Here is a 26,742-nt window from a genome sequence, read left to right on the forward strand (position 1 = left end):
GGATAGAAAAAAAAAAACAATATGAATTTGAAATTAACCAATTCAAGGAGAGAGCAAAGTTGGAGTCGACGGAGATGGAAAAGCTCCGGAAAGATAACGAACAACTCAGGGGGCTCAGAGAGGAAGAGACGGAAATAATAAACGAAGTGATGGTGACAGAGAGGGAAAAAATTAAATGGGGTGACTGAGACGTGTACGAGACACGGAGAAACGAGGGAGATAATGAATGAGGTGATGGAATTAACAGAGACACGAAGGGAGATGCAGCAATTAAAAGAAATAACAGAGACACGGGAGATAGAGGGTGGATTAAATGAAACTGAAGACGAACACACACACATGGAGTTCGCGAGGGACAATGAGGGGGAGCTCAGGGAATGTTTGGTGGCCCGGTGCAAGCAGCAGGATAGCCTCCTTCAGGAACGAGGGGAGGGAATATTCCCCCTTGAAGCAGATCACGACCAAGTGGGTCCGGTCGAGCTTTGCGAGTTAGGGGGGGGGGGCGAGTGCTGTGAACGGGTGCACGTGGAGCTTGGGGGTATGGAGGCCCTGGGAGCGCTTGTAGTGGCGCGAATTAACAGCGTGATTGTTCCGGTGTGTGTGTGTTTACAAGTGTGGCGAAATACGTGAGTGAAATGGCGTGCGTGGGTGAAAGGCCGTGTGTGAGAGAAACCGCGTGTGTGAGGTCGCGGTATGAAAGAGAAATGACGGTTGGTATGAGGGAACACGCAACCGCGTGTCCGAGTGAGAGTGTCATGGTAAGGTGTGTAAGCGTCATGGCACGCGGGAGTGCGTGCGTTGAATTGCGACGAAGACGGCGCCAGACAAGAGACAAAGGCCGAGTAGCGGCCGTAGCTGTTTTGGTGACCGTGCCGGATTCGCACAGCAGCGTGCGCGGGGTCCGTGCTGTGCTTCGCACGAGGCCGCCACGTGCACGCCTGCTCGAGTGAAATCCGGTCCGGAAACGCATGCGGTGGATGTAAACCGATCCCGCGGACGGACTGAAGCTAGGCTGGAAATGTGAATTTGGATCGGATGGGTTCTCCAGGCGAGCGTGTGTGTAAAGCTCCGTGTGGCCTGCGTCGCGCATTCTGTTCGCAGAGCGTGCGAAGCGGCTTCCCCGATGCATTACGCGTACCCCGGCTTGCACGAGAGATCGCGCGGGTTCGGGGTGCGAGTGATGTCATCAGGGATTCCGCGGCGCGGGTTACGGGCGAGCAGAGCACATGTGCTCGCGTGGGGAACCCCTCAAAACGCGAGGCTTGCTTGGGATGCGCAGGGTGACGTTGTGGCTGCACGCATGGTTAGAATCCGGCAGGAGGGGAATCCCTGCCGGATGTTACCGTCCGAGAAGGGACGAGAAACGCAAGCAGCTGCCATGACGTCACGGAAAAAGAGCGTGGGTTGCGAATTGCCGCGCTGGTGCGCATAGGGGGAAAAAGGAGAGAAAAGCAAGCCTCGCCACTTCGAGTATACAGGATTCCCTGGGCGAGGGTGGAAGACCCCCTTGTTAGGACACAGGAACACACTAGTTAGGGGGATGGGTTAGTGATAGTTAGACCGGCTTCATGGGGAAGGGACAAGTCCTCATGGGGCCCGTGGAATGGTTAGTTAGTGGGAACGTCAGTTTAGATTTAGAATGGAAAAGGGATTTTGAGGACACTGACAGACTTTGAGTGTGTAGTGGGGACATAGCTTAGCCACGTAGAGTTAAAAGGATGTGCTATATTTTAAGGGATGACGAGGGAGCACGAGTTATTTGAGGGATTTAGTGAGAAGAATGGCAGTGTTCAGTGATGTGAGCGATGGAATGAAACAAAAGGAAACATGTTGAGTGAGTGAGGGCCAGCAGGCCTGTGTGAATGGAGCAAATGTGGTATGCATGGTGCGATGAGTGATTGGGGCTAGGAGTGATTCCCACCCAAGGGACCCCGGGGTCAGAGTAATGTTAGATAGTGGGTAAGTCAAATTGACAAAATGGAGGTCGTTTTGCTGTTGGTGCGAATGTGGGCTCGAAACCCGTTTGGAGGGGTGCAGGAGTCCTGTTGACGGGCTGGGAGCGTGGCTCCGAACGATGAGTATCGCTTACTGGGCACACCGGGCACTGGGCTAGTCGGCTGCGGTAGGCCAAGGGCCCAAGAGGGGCCGGGATAGCGTAGTGGGCACCGGTGGGCCCGCATGATGCGGTGCCCGTAGCGCCAATAGCCACATGGGGAGTGTCGTGGGCACGGGCACCCGGGGAAAGGGGCCCATGGCGCCAGCCTGCCACGTGAGCATCGAAGGGGAGTAGCCATGGAGGGCACTCCCCAGGTTTTAGGGAGCTGGTAGGCTCGGAGACAGTCGCAGGGCCTGGGGGTGCCATAGTTGGAGAATCGGCAGAGGGTAGTTCCTGCCAAGTGAGCCGCGTGCAAGCCAACCGCGAGCCAATCACAAGACCGTGCAAGGGCTCGAGGGAAAATTGGAGGGCAAGGCCCAAATTTGTGAGGACACCAACACAGGCGACGGGAATCTTGGTTGGTAGAACCAATAGTTTAAGCGACAGGCACTTTTGGAAAGTCCCGGGTTAGTTAAAGGTTAATAAATGTTAGGGTAGTTAGGAGATGTACCGCTCCGCACCATCCATCCCTTCGCTCTCGTTGTAGGCCGCTGGGCCCACTTTGGGTTAGATCGCTAAGATATGAGGAGGCCATTCTGAGGCTTAATTGGGCCTCAAGACAGGACGCTAGCTCTCCTTTATTCCCCTCCAGGAAGGGAACATAGGGGTTGGGAGTAGGCTAGGATGACTATTGGTTAGCCGGACAGAGACGATAAAGGGGGTTAGGGAGACAAAATTATTGAAGGAAACAAAATAAAATAAAATAAAAATAAGATGGGGCTAAATTTGATTTTTGCAAACTAAGGGAGTGGGTATGGACAGAGACAGGCAAAGGCGATAGGTTGGGAGGGAGACAGTAGGGTAGGTCTGAGCCCACCTTCAGACCGGCCGGCACCACCGCACTCCCTCCACAAACCTCCAGAACGAGACAAGAGGCCAGCCAGCTGCGTATGCCGGCTGTTTTTGCTACAGCGGCCTGTTCCGGCATTGCCAAGCCTTGTCTGCCTGCCTCTACCTTGACCCCATGCCTGCTAGCCCTTGTGTTTGCGTTTGCCCCTGTCCATCCATCACCATGTGCGCGAGGATCATCGTGCAAGTTGCAGGGACTGCCCTGCAGGCAGCCCTGCCGACCATTGTGTTTGCTTGCATCGGTGCCCATTCACTATTCTGCAGGGACTGCCCTGCAGGCAGCGACACCACAGGACTGCATTGAGCAGCCCGTGCACCGTGTTTTCCATTCATACATCCATCCGCTCATTTTTGTGTTTGCTTGCATCAGTGCCCATCCAGTGTTCTGCAGGGACTGCCCTGCAGGCAGCCACACATGGGGACTGCATTGGTGCAGCCCGTGCACCGTTTGTGTTCATACCTGCATTTGTTTCATGAGCCAGAGACTGCATTTGGGCAGCCGGGCTCCCTGCTTCAAAAATCGCCTGTGGGGTGGCATATGGCATGCCGGGTTGGGGTGTGTTGCCTCCAGCAGCTGAAGACATGGAAAGGTTCTGTGACAGACAACGGGGCCTTTTGAACAGGCACCGAAGACATCCGACCTTCAGCTGCAGAGCGCTCACCCTAAAATACTGAATAACTTTGCCATGCCTTTTTCCCAACAGAGTCCATCAGTCCTGGGCCATGGTTTAGTGTAACATGTATAAGGTTAAGTTAAAATTGTAAATGAGTTTTGCTCCCCCTGCATGTTTGTCGTAGCGCCGGCAATTATAGTTAAGTCGTCTGTACGAGTGAGTTTGTTTAGTTAGTTACTCAGTCTGTAGGTTATTTACTTTTGGGACACGGATACACCAAATGTCGCACTCAGGGATCCGAAGGTAAATCGTACGAGGGGAGAACTTACACATGAAGGCACACGAAAATTTGACGACTTGGGACAAGTCTGTAAAAAGGGGAGGGGATAGTGTTACGGTTGTGGAAATTCACAGGTCACGATTCAGGTTCCCCAGAGATCAGTTATGTCGATAAGTGTGTGTCCAGATTAGATTTCCCCACCAATGTCTAAAGGGCATTATTGTGTGCCGGGCTGTGCATCTTCGAGTTAGCCATTATTCTTTTCTGTCTTTAATTTCAAACAAACACACCACTCCTCAACATCTCCACAACCACGCCACCTCCACCACCACAACGACAAAACAACCATGTCATCCTCACCACAGCGCCTAACACACTGCAACCACGACATCTCAACAACTCCCGCCCCGATATCGCTCAGAACGGGTAAACAAGAATGACGGGTGGGCAACAACCACAGAGCCAAGCTGAGCTCTGCTGGAATTTTCCCCCGCGTGCTGGGAAGGGCGGGGAAAAAGGCGCGTCGACGATAAAAACGCGGCGTTCGCTCAGAGAAAGAGAATTGGGGAGGAGAGCGTAAGAATTGGTGAGGACACCAGGAGAATTGGTTCCATTGGTGGACTTGGTACGAGATTTGGTGGTGCCATCGGCGGACTTGGCTCTCTTCTTGGTCTCCTTGGCGTCGTTGGAGTTGGTCGAGTAGAAGCTGGGGAGGAGTCGCCAGCCGGATCGCCGTTGGAGGCGCCGTTGAAGGCACTGGTGGAGTCCAGCGGAGTGTGGGCAGAGACACCGAGGGTCGCTGAACCAGGGCCCAGCGAGTCACCACGAGAGTGGCAGGTAACCTACCCGGCCTCTCAGAGCCTTTCGGTCATCCCGGCTCTGAGAAATATTAAAGGCTTACGAGCCCGGGTCTTTTCTTTCTGGGGTTTTGCATGGAAGTCTGTGGCACCTTGTCCGATAAGTAGAATTGTTGTTAAGTGCATGTACATAAAATGTAGACAACGGCTGTAGGTCTTTTTGCTCGTGTCTTGCCCCCTACCCCCATTCATTGCATAAGTGTACCAATAAATGTCCCCTTTGTTTGAATATTCACCTGCTCGTTGCGTCCCTTCCTCCATTGAACTGCCTTAATTACGTTCGGAATATTAGCTGGTTTTTAACACCGATAAGATAATCGGGTCCGACGGGGCTTGGTGAGATAAAACCGCTCGGCAATCGCAAACGGAACGAGCTGCGTAAAGCGACTCGTTTCCGTGCAGGCTCTGTTGAGGTGTAAATCCCCGGCATTTCTGTCTGCGCGAATAATTAGGTACATCGACAATACGGCGATCAACCCTGTCGCGCGTGGACAGAAGAGTTGGCTGATTTATGGTGTGGTTAACAACACCCGTAGTTGGGTTTCGGCGTTGATCCGAAAAGCTGCGACTGGATTGCCACGTTCGGTGGGCGCATGCGGCCACAAGTTAGCTACAGGCGGTCGTCCGGAGTGGTGGAAATCCAAAGTGGTGGAAACCGGAGTGGTGGAAATCCACAACAATACATACAAGCCGGTAGGCGGCATGGGTGGTCGCGACATAATTGCATACTAGTCACATAGTTTTTGACGGATCTGGCTGAAAATTTTTGACAAGGAGGTTGATTATAGTGCGCATAAAAGCCTGGAATCCGAAATTTGATTTTCGAAAACATTAATTTTTTAGGATTTTTTAAAAATTTCAAAGTCCCATTGCTAGGCAACGGTGGTGTCCATAGCAACGGTGCTCAAAAGCATACAACTAGATCATGGTATGAATCTACCTGTCAAGTTTCATCAAAATCGGTTGACTCCTCTGGCCTCCAGAGCTGTCCATTACATACAGACAAACATACAGACAGACGGAAAAAGTGAAAATGAGGGTACTCTATAGACCACCCAACAAGCCGGTAGGTGACATGGGTGGTCGCTACATAATTGTATACTAGTCGTACAGTTTTTGACGGATCGGGCTGAAATTTTTGACAAAGAGGTTGATTATATTGCGCATAAAAGTCTGGAAGCGGATTTTTGATTTTCGAAAAAATTGATTTTTTGGAATTTTTCAAAAATTTCAAAGTCCCGTTGCTAGGCAACAGTGGTGTCCATAGCAACGGTGTTCAAAAGCATACAACTAGATCTTGGTATGAACCTACCTGTCAAGTTTCATCAAAATTGGTTGACTCCTCTGGCCTCCAGAGCGGTCCATTACATACAGACATACAAACAAACTAACATACATACAGACAGACAGACAGAAAAATTAAAAATAAGGGTACTCTCGCGACCACCCAACAAGCCGGTAGGCGACATGGGTGGTCGCTACATAATTGCATACTAATCATACAGTTTTTGACGGATTGGGCTGAAATTTTTTGACAAAGACGTTGATTATAGTGCACATAAAAGCCTTCAAGTCAGGTCAGGTTCGATCTGTGACCTGCTACAGATACCATGTAAACCTGTACTAACCTGTTCCATGGTCGGGTTGTCGGCGACTAAACCGTCTCCCCCACCACGTTTTCTGGTGAGGAGGGTGTTTAGATATGGACACCCAGCAGGATTAAAAACAAAACCTGTCAAAGGGCAGAGGAGCTCCTTGTGAGCCAACGGCCATCCATATCTAGTGCCCAACTGTGTCTGCGGACGTCCTCCTGCAGTTGGGTCACTTCTTATCAGGAGGTTGGTGGCAGGATTTGCACTCCGGCCACCGTAAAACCTTTCATTCCGCAAAACGCAAAAACGCAAAAAAATCTGAAAACCCACTCCGTGGGAGTACCTCCTGTGCAGCTTCCCTTCGCAGGGCAGCTCACCAGATGACAGGATTTGGGCAAAGCCTTCGGGACCCCCAATCTTTGATAGGAGGGAAACCACGGGGTAACATCCCTGGGTCAGATTGCGGGAGAGTGCGTCGGAGTGGTGCTGAGGTGTCGTCCACCAGACGGCGGTCTCCTTGGGTTAACCTGAGGCGGTCCCTTCGGGTGGGTGCCTGGAATGTCCTATCCCTAAGAGAGGATGATCACCTGTCTCTGTTATCATCTGAGCTCAAGCGTTTGGACATCGGGATTGCAGCTCTCTCTGAGGTTCGGAGACCGGATTGCGGCGAGATAATGGTGGGTGGTTACACCTACTATTGGTCTGGTCGCTCTGATGGTTACCATACCCAAGGAGTTGCTGTAGCTGTGTCCAATAAGCTGACCCCAATGATAATTGAGGTAACACCGGTCAACGAGCGTATTATGAGATTAAGGATTCGTCACTCCTTAGGTGTCATTTCCCTGGTCTCTGTTTATGCTCCGACTGAGGCGAGTGATCTCACCGTGAAGGATGCATTCTACGCCACACTCGAGTCTGTGGTTGATCAGTGCCCCAGACGAGATACACTTCTAGTCTTGGGGGATTTCAACGCATCGACTGGAACTGATAGGGATGGTAATGAGGTGTGTGTTGGTCCCCATGGGTCAGGAACTATGAACCAGAATAGCACTAAGTTCCTTGACTTTGCAAGAAGTCATGGACTTAGGGTGGCTGGTTCATGGTTTCAGCACCCACAAGCTCATCACTGGACTTGGTATTCCAACGCTGGCAGTGTGGCAAAGGAGATTGACCATGTCCTCATTGACGGTCGTTGGAGGATGATCCAGAACTGCAGGGTCTACCGGAGTGCTCAGTTCCTCAATACTGACCACAGGCTTGTTGGAGCAACTCTAAAGCTGCACCTTAAATCCTGGAGAATGGTACCATCCCAGCCGAGGCTGGATGTTGCCAATCTCAGGGATGAGAGAGTAGCTGAGGAGTTTGCGAACAGGCTGAGTGGACACTTGGGGGGTCTGAGTGCTTTGGGGGGGGGGGGGTCCTGAAGAGTTGTGGAGCGCCTTCAAGACCACCGTCCTTGATGTTGCCGGTGGATGCCTTGGAGTTCACCGCAGGGCAAAGAAGAATTTTGTCTCTCAAGGGACACTGGATACCATTGACCAGAGTCGCAGGGCCAGGCTGAATGGCAGAGCTGAGCTGTTCAGGGAGCTGAGGCGTAAAACTGTACGTGCACTGAGGGTGGACAATGAGGCCAATGTGCGAGGAATCTGTGAGGGGGTAGAGCATCACCTGTGGACAGGTGATTCTCGTCCCGCTTACAGGGGAATTCGCGCATTACGTTCATCCAAGCCCATCCCTCGGAGCACTGCAGTTCGAGCAGAGAGTGGTAGGCTCTTGAGAGAGGAGTCTGAAGTGAAGGCCCGCTGGGCCGGTTACTTTGAGCGGTTGTACCAGGCTGATCCCCCAGCTGTCGAGTTGGACGTCAAAGGTGTTACAATCCCTGTTGCTGACCCTCGAATCAACTGTGGTCCACCTTCGCTTGTGGAAACACAGGCCGCGGTGAACCAGTTGAAACGGGGCAAAACTCCAGGGATCTGTGGCATCCATGCCGAACTTCTCAAGGCTGATGGAAATGCTGCACTCGTGTCGTTGCATGCAGTTTTGTGCTCTGCCTGGAACACAGGCATCATCCCAACTGACTGGAAGAGGGGCCTTGTTGTCCCTCTCTGGAAAGGGAAGGGTGATCGCCAAGACTGCAACAACTACCGAGGGGTGACGCTGCTCTCAGTGCCGGGCAAGGTCTTTGCTCAGATAATTCTTGATAGGGTTCGCCACCATCTGCTTGAGCACCAGCATCCAGAGCAGTCAGGCTTTACACCAAAGAGGTCAACGATTGACTGTATCCTTGCACTTCGTGTCCTCACCGAACGCAGACGAGAGTTTCGGCAGGGGCTGCTTGCAGTCTATGTTGATCTCTGTAAAGCGTTCGATTCAGTGAATCGGGATGTCCTCTGGAGGATTCTTGGTCTTCGTGGGGTGCCACCAAAACTGATCGATCTGATGTCTGAACTCTACTCTGGTACTGAGAGTGCTGTGAAGTGTTTCTTGGGAAGTCTGAGAGGATTACGGATTTCTTGGGTCAAAACTAAGATCCAGGCTTTCGGTGACATCTTGGATGCTGCTGTCCTGTCTGTGTCTGTTTGTGGTGAGGATGTTGAGGTCGTGGATAGATTCACTTACCTTGGCAGTGATATTCATGTCTCCGCAGGTTGTGAGCCGGAGGTCAATAGACGTCTGGGTCGGGCCTGGGGAGTCATGGATTCACTGGATCATGGGGTGTGGCGCTGCCGGTACCTGTGCGGGAGGACGAAAGTCCGAGTCTTCAGGTCCTTGGTACTTCCAGTCTTACTCTATGGGTGTGAGACTTGAACTCTGACCAAGGATCTGAGACGGAGACTTAATTCCTTTGGTACCGGGTCTCTTCGGAGAATCCTTGGCTATCGCTGGTCGGATTTTGTGCCCAACGAGCGGTTGCTGAGAGAGACTCGGATGAGATTTGTTACCTGCATAGTCCGTGAGCGTCAGTTGCGGCTGTATGGACATCTGGCTCGTTTTCCTGACGATGATCCTGCTCACCAGATTGTCTCAGCGAGGGAGTCTCATGAGTGGAGGAGGCCAGTGGGCCGACCACGTGCCTCGTGGTTGCAGCAGGTTGACCATCATCTCAAGGAGATGGGGATGGGCCTGGCATCTGCCTGGGGGATGGCCAGACAGAGGCCCCTGGAGTACCGGTGGAAAGTGGACGCAGCGACGCGCTGTTCTGGCACATGCTCCCATACCTGACCTAGCCAGTCACAAAACATGACCAAATCCACTCCTCCCGAGAATCGTCTTCCTCCGTCCATGCTTTCAAGTCAGATGTTCACCACCATCCCCATTCATACCAATGACATTTTCTCCCCTCGTCAATCCTCCCCAAATCCACCTCTTCCCACGTTTCCCCCTGCCCGTCCCCTCACCCCCTCTTCAATGAATTCATTTCTGCTGTGTGAAACATCCTGCAACCCAATGAAGCAGAGAATAGGATTTTGTAACGCCGGCCATATTTTCCATGCAATCATTTCATCTTGTAACTTTATCAAAATATTCTCCATCTTGAAAGGTTCGTGTCAATCACTCAAGTGGTTGCGGCGTAAACGAATGAAGGTGAACAAGTGAGGGCATAAGGAAAACAAAAAAGAAGGTCTTGGCCGACGTTCCCCAACATGGTAAAGGATGGATTGGACTCCTGTTGCAAGTTTAATTTGTTCCATTTCTGCTTCTTCTCCAGTTTTCACGATTTCGCTTGTGTGAGATTGAGGGTTTGTGCCTGTTCCCAGTTTGTTCACCTCATGTCCTCCCCTTGCTCTCATTCGTCTCCACGTCCTTTATTCCTCCATGTCTGCCAATGTTTTGTCCCTCTATCCTGCTGTTGGTGTTTCCTTCCCCCTCTCCTATCCCTGGCCCTATTTCCATCGTCCTTTTCGTTTTTTTTTTTTTTTTTTTTTTTTTTTTTTTTTTTTGTATACCTTGGTCGAGGCTCGTATGAGAGCTAACACACAACTCACAGCAAGGAGGCATGAGACAAGAGGGGTGGGAGTGGAAGGGACAAAACATTGGGGAACAGACACAGGTGAACTGTGGAAGGGAGAGGGAAGGGGATGGGACGGGGAACATGGCGAGGAGAAGATGGACATTACAGGGACTTTCAGGAAGGAAAGCAGGAGAATTGAAGGAAGTGGGCTTGGGTGGATTATCGGGGGTAGAAAAGATCGAGGATTTGGATGGGGGAAGATAAGAGGTGGTGGTGAACAGCTGTTTTGAAAGCCTGGAGGGAAGAATGGGAAAGAATAGAGTGAGGAAGTTTATTCCAAAGGCGGGAAAAAAGAGGAATGAAAGAGTGAAGATGAGCAGTGATTCGTGATTTTGGTAGTTTTACCAGAAGGGGGTTGTTGGCGGACCTTGAGCGCCCTGTGGAAATGTGGTTGGGACAAATCGCAGAGAGAGCAGGCGGGGCAAGGCTGGAGAGGAGTCGGTAGAAGACAGAAAGACCACCGACCAACCTGCGGTGATTGAGTGAGAGGCCCAAAGACTCAGCTTCATTGCGGGAGATGCCAATGATCTTAAAAGCCCTGGTTTCGACAGCGTGAAGTCGAGAAAGGTGGGAGGCAGGAGCACCAGCCCAGAGGGGAGAGCAGTACTCCATCAGGCTACGGACAAAAGCTTTGTAAGTAGTCAGGAGCTCAAGAGGGCCGAGGAAGGACTTTGCACGACGGAGGATTCCCAGTCGGCGACTGGCTTTTGAGGCAAGGTTGGAAATGTGACTTTCCCAGGAAAGGTCATGGCAGATAGTGAGACCCAGAAGCTTGAAAGAAAAGACTTCTTCCAGAGGATTGTTGAGAAAGTGGATGGGGGGGTTTTGTAAAGGTCCTTTCGAAGAGACATAGTGAGAGTGTGAGATTTGTGTGGATTGAAAGACATGTTCCACGTGTTGGACCAGTTTGTGATTTTATCCAGATCTGCAGTGAGCGAAGAAGCTGCTGCTTGCCGGTCTGAGGGATGACAGATGGTACGGCAGAGGGTGGAGTCGTCGGCAAAGAGAAATAGAGGATTTTCCAGAGAGTCCGAGAGATCATTGATGAAAACCAGAAAAAGAACAGGGCCCAGAACGCTACCTTGAGGAACTCCAGCCTGCACAGGAAGAGGGGATGAAAGAACTCCGTTTAGGGCCACACGTTGACTGCGACAGGAGAGGAAGTCTGCGAGCCATGAGTGGAGATGGCCTTGAATACCATGGGAAGAGAGTTTGGTGAGTAGGGCAGGGTGCCAGACTGTGTCAAAAGCACGTGATATGTCCAGGGATACGGCTCGGATTTCCTGTCTGGCATTGAGGACCTCCATCCATTGATGGGAGAGCAGTAGCAGCATATCCAGGGTAGAGTGACCTGGTCTGAAACCAAATTGATGATTGGAAATCAAGCCATTGTTACGTCCTTCTTTGTTCTCACTCCTTCACGAGCGTCGACTCTGCATACAAAAGAAAACTCTGGAACAAATGCAGCATCAAATGTACAACTTTCCTACTTTCTTACATGGTCGGGCTTGGGGAAGGTTTGGTCAAAGTCTTTCACAAACCAGCTGGCCAGGCCCAACGTTCACCTGGAGCCGATTTGGGTATAAATTCGAATTTGGCTTCGGTACCGTTGATAACTCACCAGCTTGCAAAAGACACGTGCTATATTTAATGGCTACCAACTAATGGTAGCAGATGGGACACCCAGCTTAAAACATTCATCCGAGGTGTGGCACACCTTGTGATTCTATGCCCCCCCTCTGAAGCACCAATCAGACCATTCAGATCTGGGTCGAGAATCGAACCGAGACAAGACAGCCCAAAGGAAAGTGCACTCTCTTTGAACCGTCGTGTTGGACACATTGGGTCGCACGTGCACACAATGGTCAACGAGTCGAAAAAGAGCTGCTTTCCCAACAGAATTTTTTTTTTTGAAATTTGTTCTTCCCTTATCAGTTGTTCTGTATGTCTGTCCCTCTGTTCGGTCCAGTGCTCCGTTAATACAATGGCGATTTCGATGAAACTTGGTTGGTAGGTTCATACCATGACCCAGTTGTGTGCAAATGACAACCGTTGCTATGGACACCACCGTTGCCTTGCAACGGGACTTTTCAAAAATTTCAAAAAAAAAAATTTTTTCGACTGGATCGACGACCCAACAGACAAACATAGACGGAAAAAGTGATAATAAGGGTAGAACAAATTTCCAAAAATTAAAAATATATTTTTTTTTCTACTAGATCGACTACCCAGACAGACAGACAGACAGACAAACAGACAAGCCGGTAGGCGGACATGGGTAGTCGATCAAGTCGAATTTAGTCGTTTTTCAGCCGTTACTAGCCAACAAAAGCGTCTATAGCAACGGTTCTTTCTCACACATAACTAGGACATACCATGAACCTACCATACCAGTTTCATGTATATCTGACTCAGTCTCTGAGATATAACGAACTTTGTTTTATTTTTTTCGACCAGGGTTCAAAGTCTATCTTCTCCGACATTTTTCATGCGAGCGGGCTGAATTTTTTGTCAAGGAGGCTGAACGTGTTGCCCACAAACGATCATTGTTTGATTTTTGAATTTCGATATTTTAATTTTTTTAGATTTTTTTTGGAAAATTTCAAAGGCCTGTTGCTAGGCAACTGAGGGGTCCATAGCAACGGTTCTCAAATGCGCACAACTAAGTCATGTTATGAACCTACCACCAGAGTTTCATCAAAATCGGCCTACGATTTACGGAGTACTGGCCTGGACAGACAAACAGACAGACAGACAGAGACATAACGACGGAAAACCTGACAATAAGGGAAGATAGATCGACTACCCAACAGACAGACAGACAGACAGACAGACAGACAAGCTGGTAGGCGACGAGGAATCTGCTAGGATCGAAGTGCTGGATACGATGCTTTTCATTCTGACCGATCCACCGACGAACATTCATTGCCAAGACGTATTGGTTCACATACAATTGTTCCTCTGCCTGGCAAGATTTTTCCTATTGCGTATTTTGCCAACTGGCACTCCTCACAGGACTACCATTTGAAAAATAAAACCGCAATCAAAAATCGGCTCGAGTAAAATTTTCTAAATATCTCGAAGTGTTTAATTCCGAAGTCTCGTTTCTCCACATTCAAAATTGTAGGAAAAGTATTGAAAATAGTGAACGTAGGTCGAGAAAAAGTATTTTTTCGAATTTTGCGTATTTCAGCCCCGACGCCCTTGGTGATCGAATCTGGAAACATTCTGCGGTTCAATTTTGTAGTAGTTATTAAACTATATCCATACACCAAATTTGAACGTTCCGCCGTCGATGCTTTCCGAGGTCAAGGTCACTTAAAATATTCCCTGGTTCACTACCTTTCCGCATTCGGAGGGCTGCCATTCGGAAACTATGAAAGATAGAGGAACGTTATGCTGTCGCGATAACTAGATGGGGATGCAAGGAATAGGCAGGAGTTGGTCCGGTCGCTCTACCTATCATAGAAGCCGCGCTACGTCAGTTACCGTTTGGGTTCTTAAAACGCGGTTTTTCGGCCGCTGCATAGCAACGGGTGGTTGCTTAGCAACGAAACTCAAATGCGCACACTCCCAGCCCATATGGCACCTGTTCGCCAAGTTTCATCGAAATCAGTTTGCTGGTTTGTGCTGTGGAGCCTCGCGTTGCAGACAGACACACACACACACACACACACACACACACACACACACACACACACACACACACACACACACACACACGAAAAGCCTGACAATAACGGATATCTAGCGAATCCCAACAGACACACACCAATAACGAATATCGTGGTCACTTATTTTTTTCATGAAAATATTTTTTCGTGAACCAAAAGAATTGATATATTAATTAAATATGTCCACATTGTTAGTGGAATTTGAATCGGATCGGATCGGATCGGATGGCATCGACGCGGATACAGCGGACGTTCGATGTTCGGACAAACAGGTATGAAGTTGGAATCGGATATTAAAATAGGAAAGAGAAGACACGTCTGGACTTGGTGGACGGGATTAAGAGAACCCAACGGACCCAACAGACCGACGGACGTCTGTAACCTGTAGATCAGCAGTTCCCTAACTGGGGTGCATGAACCCCCACGGGTTGCGTGAGTCCATCCCAGTTGTTCCTGAGACGTTTCTGAAAGTCAAAACTAGAGTACAAATAATGCTACTTTATCTAAATTTCACACACGTGATATGAGACCACGTTCAATAAGCTATAATTGGTAGCGCTTGTACGTCAGACTAGAGCACTAAGTGTACTCCGACCCTTTCTCGGAATGAAGCGCGTACGCGTATTTGATAGATGCCATTTTCCAGTTATGGCGCCATTTCCAAAAGATAGAAATTGCAATCGGAAGCCCTAATACTGGCAAATATTTTTATATAAAACGTATCATATAATTCATATAAAATGTATCTTATATCATATAATTTATAGAAAATGTATCTATCATATAATTTATATAAAATGTATCATATCAAATAATTTATATAAAATGTATCTTATATCATATAATTTATATAAAATGTATCATATAATTTATATAAAATGTATCTTATATCATTTAATTTATATATAATGTATCTTACATCATATAATTTATATAAAATGTATCATACATCATATAATTTATATAAAATGTATCTTATATCATATAATTTATATAAAATGTATCATATAATCATATAATTTATATAAAATGTATCATATAATTTATATAAAATGCATCATATAATCATATAATTTATATAAAATGCATCATATAATTTTTATAAAATGTATCATATAGTCATATAATTTGTATAAAATGTATCTTATATCATATAATTTATATAAAATGAATCATATAATCATATAATTTATATAAAATGTATCATATAATTATATAATTTATATAAAATGTATCATATAATTTATATAAAATGTATCATATAATTTATATAAAATGTATCATATAATTAATATAATATGTATCTTATGTCATATAATTTATATAAAATGTATCTTATATCATATAATTTATTTCAACATCATTTTTTTTTTCAGACAGCAATCCATAATGTCTAAGAAGCGCAAATACGATGATTCGTACATCAAGTGGGGGTTCACGAAGTTTGTGGAGAAGGATGGGACTGAACGTCTGCAATGCGTTCTGTGCTACAAAGTGCTCGCGGAGGCATCGATGAAGCCATCGAAGCTAAAAGCCCACCTCGCCAGCTCCCATCCGACTCATCAGAACGATTCTGAAGACGTGTTCCGAAGCAATAAAGCTCGCTTCATGGCGAAGGGTACCTTGACTCGGCACGGGTTCCAACCGTCGACGAAGCCGATCCTTCAAGCCTCCTACGAAGTAGCGCTCCTCATTGCAAAAGAGAAAAAGGCTTATACGATTGGTGAAACGCTTGTAAAGCTCTGCGCCGTGGTGATGGCGAACTTGGTTTGCAGACCCAAGGAGGCCAAGAAACTCAAGAGTGTTCCCCTGTGCAACAACACCATCAAGCGCAGAATTTAAGACATGTCAAAGGATATTGTGGCTCAGGTCACACAAGAACTCCAGGAATCACACTGCCGTTTCAGCTTGCAACTCGATGAATCCACCGACGTAGCGAGCTGCAGTCAATTGCTGGTTTCTGCGCGCTACTTGGCGGGATTTGCTGTGAAGGAAGAGTTCCTGTTCTGTTCTCCTCTCAAAACAACAACCAAATCGGAGGACATTATGAATATCATGAACCATTTCATGGAAGAAAACGGCATCGATTGGACGAAGGTCGGATCGTTGTGTATGGATGGGGCCCCGGCGATGATGGGAAAACGATCCGGGTTCGTTGCACTGGTGAAAGACAAGTGCCCCGACGTCATCATGACACACTGTGTGCTCCATCCATCCCCATGCCCTTGCTACCAAGACGCTCCCCAAAAAGTTCGGTGATGTAATGGCTATCGTTGTCACAGCAGTGAACTGCATCCGCGCTCGGGCTCTCAACCACCGCCTCTTCCAGGTCTTCTGTGAAGACATCGGTGCTGCATACACTCATCTTCTGCACTACACTGAGGTGCATTGGCTATCCTGGGGCCGAATCTTGAACCGTGTCCTCCAGCTGCGTCAGGAGATTGAAATTTTCCTGCGTGAGAAAGGCAACGATGTGGTGGACTACTTCGGCGACCCTGTCTTCGTCGCGAGGCTTGCGTACATCAGCAACATTTTCGGGCACCTTAATGCTCTCAACATATCACTTCAAGGGAGCAGCCTCACGATCGTCGAAGCAGCGGAACGGATCAACTCGCTTCGAGAAAAGCTGCGGCTTTGGAGCAACTGCGTGGAGAAGCGGTCATTTGTCAACTTCCCGGAGCTTGCTCAAATCCTTGCGGATGACGATGCTCAGAATGATCTCTGCTCCACGCTTGTCGTCAACATCAAGGGTCATCTGAAGTCTCTGTCTGACAGTTATGATGGATACTTTCCGAATCTGTTGGTCGATCCGTGGATACAGGATCCTTTCACGATTCGAATTGACGACATCGACAACGAGCTCAAGGATGATCTGATCGAGCTGAAGGCCTCTGGCCGCCTGAACATGCAGTTCTCCACTGTCGCCCGTCCCTCGGAGTTTTGGGCAAGCAACAACGAGGCCTTCCCCAATCTAGCGGTGAAAGCGCTCCGAATGACACTGCCTTTCGTCACGACCTACCTCTGTGAAGCCGGGTTCTCCGCGTTGGTCGTCATGAAAACAAAGCTGCGGATACGCCTTGACGTCGGCCCCGACATGAGGGTGGCCATCTCCAAGACAGCTCAGAGGATCAAACGCCTCGTGGAGGAAAAACAGGAGCATCCGTCTTATCGCGTGTGATGGGTGATTGATGCGTGATACAATTCGTGATCTGATCTTGAAGTTTCTGAATAAATATTTGTTCATCTCTTGTTTTTTTCATTACATTATTACACACTATGAACTCGATCTTTTACGAAGCACTGTTATGCGTATTATTATCTACTAGTATGGGCTCGTAGGTGCGTAAACGACGACTGGATTAGGGAATTATTTCAATTAGATCGGACCAACCGTATCATAAATGGCCATAACTTGGGAAACACCTGGGAAACATACTCAGGTCCCCAGCGTCAATTGTGACGTCATATCAAACGAAGAAGAATTGTGACGCCCCCTCTCTCTCGCCCCCCTCGCTCCCCCCTAGTCTCGCCCATCCTCTCTCCCCCTCTCTCTCGCCCCCACTCTCTCCCCCTCTCTCTCACCCTCTCCTCTCTCCTCCTCTCTTGAATTGTGATGCCCCTCTCTCTCACCCCTCTCTCCCTCCCTCTCTCGCCCCTCTCTCGCCCCCACTCCCACCCTCCCTCTCACACCCCTCCTCTCTCTCCCCTCTCTTGAATTGTGACGCCCCTCTCTCACCCCCCCTCTCTCTCCCCCATCTCTTGCCCCTCTCTCCCCGATAGTCTCACCCTTCCCTCTCGCCCGCACTCTCATCCCCCCTCTCCCGTCCCCTCTCTCGCAGATATTGGTCGACAGTTAAATGGCCGTAACTTGGGAACTGCTTATGCGATTAATTACAGACCTTGAAAAGGCACATCCGCGGGTCCCCAGCAATATTCCTGGCAAGTTTCAATCACATCGGACCGGCGGTCGTCGAGAAACGGCGGTCGCAGACAGACAGACAGACAGACAGACAGACAGACAGACACAGACACAGACACACACAGAGATTGCTGGAATTATAGATAAATATATTAATACTGAAGGACCAATTTTGTGCTCCTCCAAGCGGTGGCGTCACGTTTTTCTCGGTACTGTGACCTGAGACGTTTTGACACGCTGTTTGTACGTCAAACTCGACACGTGCACAAATCAAGGGACTTCTTCACAAGGAGTAGTGTACACCAAAAATGTCGTGTACAAGGACGTTTTGTAGGCCTCATGAGGTAAGGCCGTGGAGTACATCGACTGGGATCCGGCTCTGACAAGAGCCGCCAATGGTTGTCATATTGGGCTCATGGAACGGAATCCGTGTGTGACGGGATTTCGGCGAGTTAATAATAATACCTCAGATCGTGTGTCGAAAAGTTGGGGGTTCGTGGGGGGTAAAGTTAGGGAACCGCTGCTGTAGATGATGCGGATAGATTACCAAGATCACCTCGTGGGGGTTAAAATCACTGCAGCCATTTACATCGAGCCGTCGGTCTCGTTCAGCGAGGGGAGAAATTTGCTCACCTGTTCATCCGCGTCGTCTCAACATGAATGTTCACGGAGACCCGCTCGGTCACGTGTGTGAACAACGAGGCTCCGCCCACACAGCTCTCCATGAACGTGACTCCGCCCACACAGATCTCCATGAACGTGACTCCGCCCACACAGATCTCCATGAACAACGAGGCTCCGCCCACACAGATCTCCGTGAACAACGAGGCTCCGCCCACACAGATCTCCGTGAACAAGGAGGCTCCGCCCACACAGATCTCCGTGAACAACGAGGCTCCGCCCACACAGATCTCCGTGAACAACGAGGCTCCGCCCACACAGATCTCCGTGAACAACGTGGCTCCGCCCACACAGATCTCCGTGAACAACGAGGCTCCGCCCACACAGATCTCCGTGAACAAGGAGGATCCGCCCACACAGATCTCCGTGAACAAGGAGGCTCCGCCCACACGGCTCTCCATGAATGGAGTACTTGTAGTACTTCGTGTATCTCTCTCTCTCTCTGAACTTCCATCGATTCTGAGCCAGGAGGACATGATGTAGAACAGATGCGTTTGTGATCATCAAGAAAGAAGAAGAAGAAGAAGTTTGGTGTTGAAGGTCGCTTTGAGAGTTCACCTGTCACCCGTCACCTGTACGGATGACCTTTCGCAATCCCTCGGAGCTCCTTGACGCGTTTCTCGGATCTCCTGCGGGAGAACCTCCCTCTCCCTCCTCGGATGCGATAAGAGCAAAAAATTCCAACACACCGTTCCAACATGTCAGGGTGAACATCAATGTGGTACCTTCAAACAAATACCTTGTTAAAGTCCAGGTGCACATGATGCACTGTGTGCTTACCTGGTCCGCGCACTCAAGAAGTGATCCAGGAAACTCCACCAGAGCTTCGTTATTATTGGTGAACCCCCATGCTGACTACCTCTAATTAGTTTGTATTAATTTAATTTAATGGTTCCTCATCTGCTCCATAATTCGTGTCTCCAACAGCTTCCCCACAACTCGAGTTAAACCAGTGTTTCTCAAGGTGGGGGCCGGGGCGCGGAAATATTTTTGGTTGGGCATGAGGATTCAGAATTAATGAATCAATATAATTATGATCACTTTCACAGCTGCTTTGCACTTTCAAATTTTCAAAAAAGCTTGAAAATTTTTAAAAAGAGGCGGCTGATGCCTCATGACGTCATAACTAAATACTGCTTCACCGTGCCCTTTTTACCCAAACAAAAGGATATCTGGCTGTTTTGGTTTTTTTATACGCCCGGTGTGTGTGTGTGTGTGTGCGTGTGCGTGTGCGTGTGCGTGTGCGTGTGCGTGTGCGTGTGCGTGTGCGTGTGTGTGTGTAGCCTGGTGTGTTGGCGCAGTGGTTAGGGCAGCGGCTTGGGATCCAAAAGGTCCTGAGTTCAAGCCCCGTTGGGCCACTGAATTAATACACCAGGGGGTTGACTCAGCCTGTCATCCTTCCGAGGTCGGCGAAATGAGTACCAGTATACTGGGCCGGTGTATACCCCGGTTAAAATAGGTGTACCATATCCCTGTGTCGTAAGAGGCGATCAGGGTTGCGTCAGGAAGGGCATCCGGTGTAAAACATGTGCCAAATCACAATGCGGATCATACGGATGATCCGCTGTGGCGACCCCTAACGGGAGCAGCCGAAAGAAGAAGAAGAAGATATATGTATATGTATATATATATTGTGACGTCCACGGGACTTGAACAGTCCCGCCAACGTAGAATGAGCTGAAACGATGGAGGCGGTTTATTTATTTATAACCCAAACATGGCGGTTCTAATCGCTCTACCGCAAACGGGACAAGGAAGGTGGCACGAGTCGCTTTTCACTGAGTTAATAATGTTTATTTCTCTAACCAGAAATAATAAGACTCGGCAAGAGGAGGGATCCGGGGCGATTCGACGGGATGGTGGTGTGGGTTCGGGCGTGGGGAAAACACAAACAATTCCAATGGATATACAAATCTCAAACCCTCTAAGGCGCCAGGTACACACACACACACACACACACACACACACACACACACACACACACACACACACACACACACACACACACACACACACACAGTAGCTGGTGGTCAGGCTTGCCCGTGGTGTCGACGCAACAGTCACTGGATTGGCGCCGGACGAGCTAGCGTTGCGCTCGTCAGGGGCAGGAGACACCGTGGTGCTGTTCCCGGTGGTGTCGACCTCTGGTGTAGGCCCAAGACCACTCACAGCCACCAGGGAGCCAGTTCTGGCGCCAAGATGCGAGCAGGAGAGGAAGGCAGGTCCGCCCGCCGTTCGGTCCCGTATCCGAGCCAGCAGAACTCCAGAGCCAACCGAGGTGAGGCACGAGGTACAGCTAGGCCATGAGACACGACGAATCGAGGAACGAACCAGCGCAACGAGAGAGCACGCTTCGAGACCCACAGCCTCGACCAGACGCTTTCTTTTTATGACTCTTCTTCTACTTCTTTTCCTGAACAGAACCTTTTTATACTCGAGTCCTCGTCACTTCCAATCGAGCCATTTTATTGGCCCTCCGCCGTCGCCTTCCCCCAATCGTAATCAAGGGGCGGAGCCATCCGCAGCACTGTCCTGTTACGTCACGGCAAGCCTCCAGGGAATACTGAAAGGGTTTACGCAGACACACTTACCCTAACCCGTCTCCCTATCTAATTACGTGACAATTATCATTTCCCCCTTGAAGAAATGGACATTTACTAGACAACTTATCACCACTGAATTGCTACTTATTACATCGAGATCCTGGTTCGAACAGCATGGCATACCTAATTAAACATCCTAATTACCCTTTGAATGCATACCCCCCCCCCTCAGACGTAACACTGCCCCCTCCTCTGGTACCACAGCTCCTGAAAGGTATATCACAGGTGCTACCGTACCAGCCTTAACACTTACTGACTCACACCTAATTAACCTAACGAAATAAAGTAGGAGGGGCAATGGGCAGCGAGCCGCAGCTAACTTACCTATCCTGCTTAATGTACTGGATACCCCCTTATGGCCTTATCCTCGCCTAAACAATTATTCATTTTTATATATTTTTTATTTTATCACATGAGAGCACTGAGCGAAGTTGCACTCCATCCCCTGGATCATCGCTCCTGTCCAACACTCTTCCAGTGATCTGGGGAGGGGAAACAAAAGGTTCCACAAAAACACAACACTTATACTTTACATTCCTACTCTAAGCCTTAACGACACTATTCACAGGATATTTACACTTGACCGCCTCCCCCAGTGGATGCTAATAGACCCAGCGTTACCTGGGGAGCCAATTTTCAAATTTGCTTGACCCCAAAATTATGCGGACATCATGCCCTTGCTGCACATGTCAAGTTGTGCGGGATCGAGTGGGACTCATACATCTTCACAACACTCACACCATGGTCATCATCACATTTCTCGGTCATGGTCCCCATTTTAATGATGCAGGCTGAATCCCGTCATGGCCGTGGGGTGGGTTACCACAAGATGATGGGGGCATCTAAGGTGCAACCATGCCCACAGGTAAGCTTTAGTCCAACCCGGACGTTTCTCCGCCCCGCTCCCTTTGATTCCCACCCCCCCCCCCCCGGTAGCCATCAGCTCTCACTGGAAGGGGTCTCACTGGCTCCTCTGGCCTTCCTGGGTCGCCACGGTCCTACCCGCCTCGGTCGCCCAACCAGACCCTCTCCCAGTTGCCTCCAGACACTGTCACCATTAGCCACCAGGTGGTGAATCTCCTTGAAGGGGGTCGCAATTCCCGCTCACCGTGAGCTTCAGCAATCCCTGCGGACAAGCACATCATCTCCACCCACAAAACCCACATGACTCCTCCACCCCATCGGCCTTACATGTGACACCTACATTTCTAACACTTCACCGACCATGACCTTCCCTGTTACCACACCATGTCCAATAAAAAAATCAATGTGTGCACCATACATTTCACTTCTTAACTTGAAACAACTCACACAGCACTTCTCACCCGATCCACGCACCAGCCATTGGACAGCCACTCGTGCCCGCTTTGTTACCAATTACCCACTGTCCCTATTGTCACTCTAAAACCCAGCAGAACTTACAAACCAATGCCAATTTTCCCACAATTCACTATTTTCACCAAAGGAGGGCACTTCGCCACAATCTCACCAGCCGAGCATGGCCTGAAATGCTCAGCCCGATCTAGTTTCCCCGACCCTCGACAGTGATTTCCGGACTCGACCTATGTAAGGGCACCTCGGATAGACCTGGCGGTTCAGCAGGAGGATTCATCTCCAGAAGCATTTTGGTAATGCCAATTTCTCCCAGCCCCCCTCCCTGATCCCAAATCTCCACCTGTCGGACCATCACCGATGGCCTCTCTGACACCCGACCCGGCCGCCTCCACGAGGCCAGCCTGGCTGCGCACTCAGCCGCTCGGTGAACGTTGGGTGGATCCTGTAACTCCACCAGTGCTCGGACCTCAGGGTCCGGAAGAGCAGCTAAAAATTTCTCTAGTGCCAGTCTGTCCCACGCCTCCACTGTAAGCTCCCGATACGCGATCCTGACTGATTGGTAAATGTCCTGTGCCAGCTCCTGCACCGTCTCACCCAACTTTAATCTGCGGTGCTGGAGCTGGGCCCGCACCAGATCACAGTTTGCTGCGAACCCAAACCGACGGCTCAACGTCTCGCAAATGTGGGAGCTGGTCAACATCCACTCCACGATTACGTTTAACACATCTGCGGCTGGTCCCCGCAACGTTGCCACCAAATTCCCTGAACGTTCCCGCTCATTCCACCCGTTTAGTCGGGAAATACACTCAAATCGCGTCAGAAAGGCTTCAAGGCTCCCTGACCCGTCAAAATTTACCAGGGGGATCACTTTTCCGGTGGCCCGCTTCCCAGTTTCTCCCTTGTCTGAATCCTGCCCAGGGATCAAACACCCTTGTGGCTGCGTATCCAATTTTGGAGCCCCCTGTGGCCAAAGATGTTTTGTGGTGAGGGTCTCATGGGTCAATTTTTCCTCCTGTTCCAAACGTTGAATGGACCGATTCACCTCTTCCCGCAGGATCTTCTGGACCTGCACAACCTCCTCCAAGGCTCCGTCGCGAGTTTGTAGCTGCTCCTCAACCAACCCGGACACTCTACTTACAAAAGATGGCTCTACCAGGCCTTTATCCAAGACTTCATCTTGGCTCATAATTTTATCTTGTTCGTCCAAACGAGCCTCCAATTCTTTTACCTCCTCTGCCAAATTCATCCCTTTTTTTTTTTTTTTTTTTTTTTTTTTTTTTTTTTTTGTATACCTTGGTCGAGGCTCGTATGAGAGCTAACACACAACTCACAGCAAGGAGGCATGAGACAAGAGGGGCGGGAGTGGAAGGGACAAAACAGTGGGGAACAGACACATTAGGTGAACTGTGGAAGGGAGTGGGATGGGGATGGGACGGGGAACATGGCGAGGGGAAGATGGACATTAAAGGGACTTTCAGGAAGGAAAGCAGGAGAATTGAAGGAAGTGGGCTTGGGTGGATTATCGGGGGTAGAAAAGATCGAGGATTTGGATGGGGGAAGATAAGAGGTGGTGGTGAACAGCTGTTTTGAAAGCCTGAAGGGAAGAATGGGAAAGAATAGAGTGAGGAAGTTTATTCCAAAGGCGGGAAAAAAGAGGAATGAAAGAGTGAAGATGAGCAGTGATTCGTGATTTTGGTAGTTTTACCAGAAGGGGGTTGTTGGCGGACCTTGAGCGCCCTGTGGAAATGTGGTTGGGACAACTCGCAGAGAGAGCAGGGGGGCAAGGCGTGGCTGGAGAGGAGTCGGTAGAAGACAGAAAGACCACCGACCAACCTGCGGTGATTGAGTGAGAGGCCCAAAGACTCAGCTTCATTGCGGGAGATGCCAATGATCTTAAAAGCCCTGGTTTCGACAGCGTGAAGTCGAGAAAGGTGGGAGGCAGGAGCACCAGCCCAGAGGGGAGAGCAGTACTCCATCAGGCTACGGACAAAAGCTTTGTAAGTGGTCAGGAGCTCAAGAGGGCCGAGGAAGGACTTTGCACGACGGGAGGATTCCCAGTCGGCGACTGGCTTTTTGGAGGCAAGGTTGGAAATGTGACTTTCCCAGGAAAGGTCATGGCAGATAGTGAGACCCAGAAGCTTGAAAGAAAAGACTTCTTCCAGAGGATTGTTGAGAAAGTGGATGGGGGTTTTGTAAACGGTCCTTTCGAAGAGACATAGTGAGAGTGTGAGATTTGTCTGGATTGAAAGACATGTTCCACGTGTTGGACCAGTTTGTGATTTTATCCAGATCTGCAGTGAGCGAAGAAGCTGCTGCTTGCCGGTCTGAGGGATGACAGATGGTACGGCAGAGGGTTGAGTCATCGGCAAAGAGAAATAGAGGATTTTCCAGAGAGTCCGAGAGATCATTGATGAAAACCAGAAAAAGAACAGGGCCCAGAACGCTACCTTGAGGAACTCCAGCCTGCACAGGAAGAGGGGATGAAAGAACTCCATTTAGGGCCACACGTTGACTGCGACAGGAGAGGAAGTCTGCGAGCCATGAGTGGAGATGGCCTTGAATACCATGGGCAGAGAGTTTGGTGAGTAGGGCAGGGTGCCAGACTGTGTCAAAAGCACGTGATATGTCCAGGGATACGGCTCGGATTTCCTGTCTGGCATTGAGGACCTCCATCCATTGATGGGAGAGCAGTAGCAGCATATCTAGGGTAGAGTGACCTGGTCTGAAACCAAATTGATGATTGGAAATCAAGCCATTGGAGAAGAGGAAGGATTTCATGTCTGAAGCGATGATGGATTCCATAACCTTGCTGATGATTGGGAGAAGGCTGATTGGTCTATAGTTACAGGGATCTGTTTTTGCACCTTTTTTATGCAGGGCAGTGATGTTAGCAGATTTCCAAGCAGATGGCAGATGACCTTGGGAAAATGAGAGGGTGAATAGAACAGAGAGAGGGTGAGCAAGAGCAGAAGAGCAGGCTTTGAGGACACGTGGGCTGATGCCGTCTGGACCGGTTGCAGAATCTGACTCGAGGTTTGAAAGCAAGCTCTCCACCTTGTCAGGAGAAAAGGATACAGAGTCCAGGGACAGTTGGGTGCGACTGGGTAAAGTGGGTAGAGATAGTGATGGGTTTGGGACACAAGATTTAGCTGCAAACACCGAGTTTAGACATTCAGCTTTATCACGTGTGGAATCAGCAGTGCGGCCATTTGAGGTAAGGGAGGGGATGGAGGGGGAACATACACCAGAAACAGATTTGATTAAACGCCACCAGGATTTTGAGGAGGGAGAGAGGTTTGAGAGTTCAGACTTGAGATGAGAAAGATGTTGTTTTCTGGCTCTCCTGAGGGTAGATACACACTTGTTCCGAGCTTTGTGGAAAGAACTGAGATTGCCCTCAGTTGGGTTTGCTTTCCATGAGGCAAAGGCAAGTTGTTTCAGGACAACTGCCTCGCCACAAGCTTCAGTGAACCAAGGGCGGGAGGAAGGGTAAGACAACTGAACACGAGAGGGGATAAATCTGTGCATGAGGGAGAGCAAGTTTCTTTGAAAGAATTCCCAGGATGAGTTTATGTTTGAGAAAGTAGCGATAGGAGACCAGTCTATAAGTTTGAGGGCTGCTGGAGACCCTGCCAGTGGGCTTGAGTGAAATGCCAGACTCGACGGCGGTGAGGTGGTTCTCTGATAACAGCCAGAGAGATGTCCACTTTAACAAGGACGTGGTCAGAAGAACCAATTGGAGCGAAGGAAGAGCAGCAGATATTGTCAGGGAAATTTGTCAAAATCAGATCCAGAAGAGATGGAGTACCATTGGTTGAGATCCGGGTCGGGAAGTTGACCGATTGAGTCAGTCCCAATGAGTCACAGAAAGCTTTTGCTGATGTCCCATGGCAGGTGAGAGAGGTACCCACACCTAGCCAACTGGCGTGATGACAATTGAAGTCGCCACATAAGAGGAAGAGAGAGTTTGGATGAGAAGATAGAAGAAGGTCCATGTTTTCGGAGAGTGAGGTGTAGATGGAGTCATCACAGTTCGGTGGACGGTACAGTACACATATAAACATGAGGTGGGAGTGGAGGGGAAGCCGAAGCCAGAGGTATTCCGGGGGGTGTGGGGGAGTGAGAGCAGTGCAGGGAGAGTGAGGAATAGAGTCTTTGATGAAGAGAGCAA

At 49.4% G+C, this 26,742-nt stretch overlaps 1 protein-coding gene across 3 annotated transcripts in view; it reads right to left on the minus strand.

The window, feature by feature from the left end:
* LOC147009341 (galactose-3-O-sulfotransferase 2-like) overlaps positions 1 to 18,685 on the minus strand; it is a 91,290-nt gene extending 72,605 nt beyond the window's left edge. For 2 of the 3 annotated variants that reach the window (XM_085862021.1, XM_085862017.1), the window contains exon 1: positions 18,586 to 18,656. In XM_085862021.1, the coding sequence (XP_085718147.1) occupies positions 18,586 to 18,593 (8 nt within the window). In that variant the 5' untranslated portion in view covers positions 18,594 to 18,656. Of the gene's footprint in view, positions 1 to 18,585 lie in introns of all 3 variants that reach the window. The other variant, XM_085862018.1, reaches the window with a different exon arrangement.
* Between the last annotated feature and the right edge of the window lie 8,057 nt (positions 18,686 to 26,742).

This window comes from Eptatretus burgeri, chromosome 17 (genome assembly GCF_056783735.1).
Source record: "Eptatretus burgeri isolate ZD-2024b chromosome 17, Ebu_testis_v1, whole genome shotgun sequence".
NCBI classification, from domain to species: domain Eukaryota; kingdom Metazoa; phylum Chordata; class Myxini; order Myxiniformes; family Myxinidae; genus Eptatretus; species Eptatretus burgeri.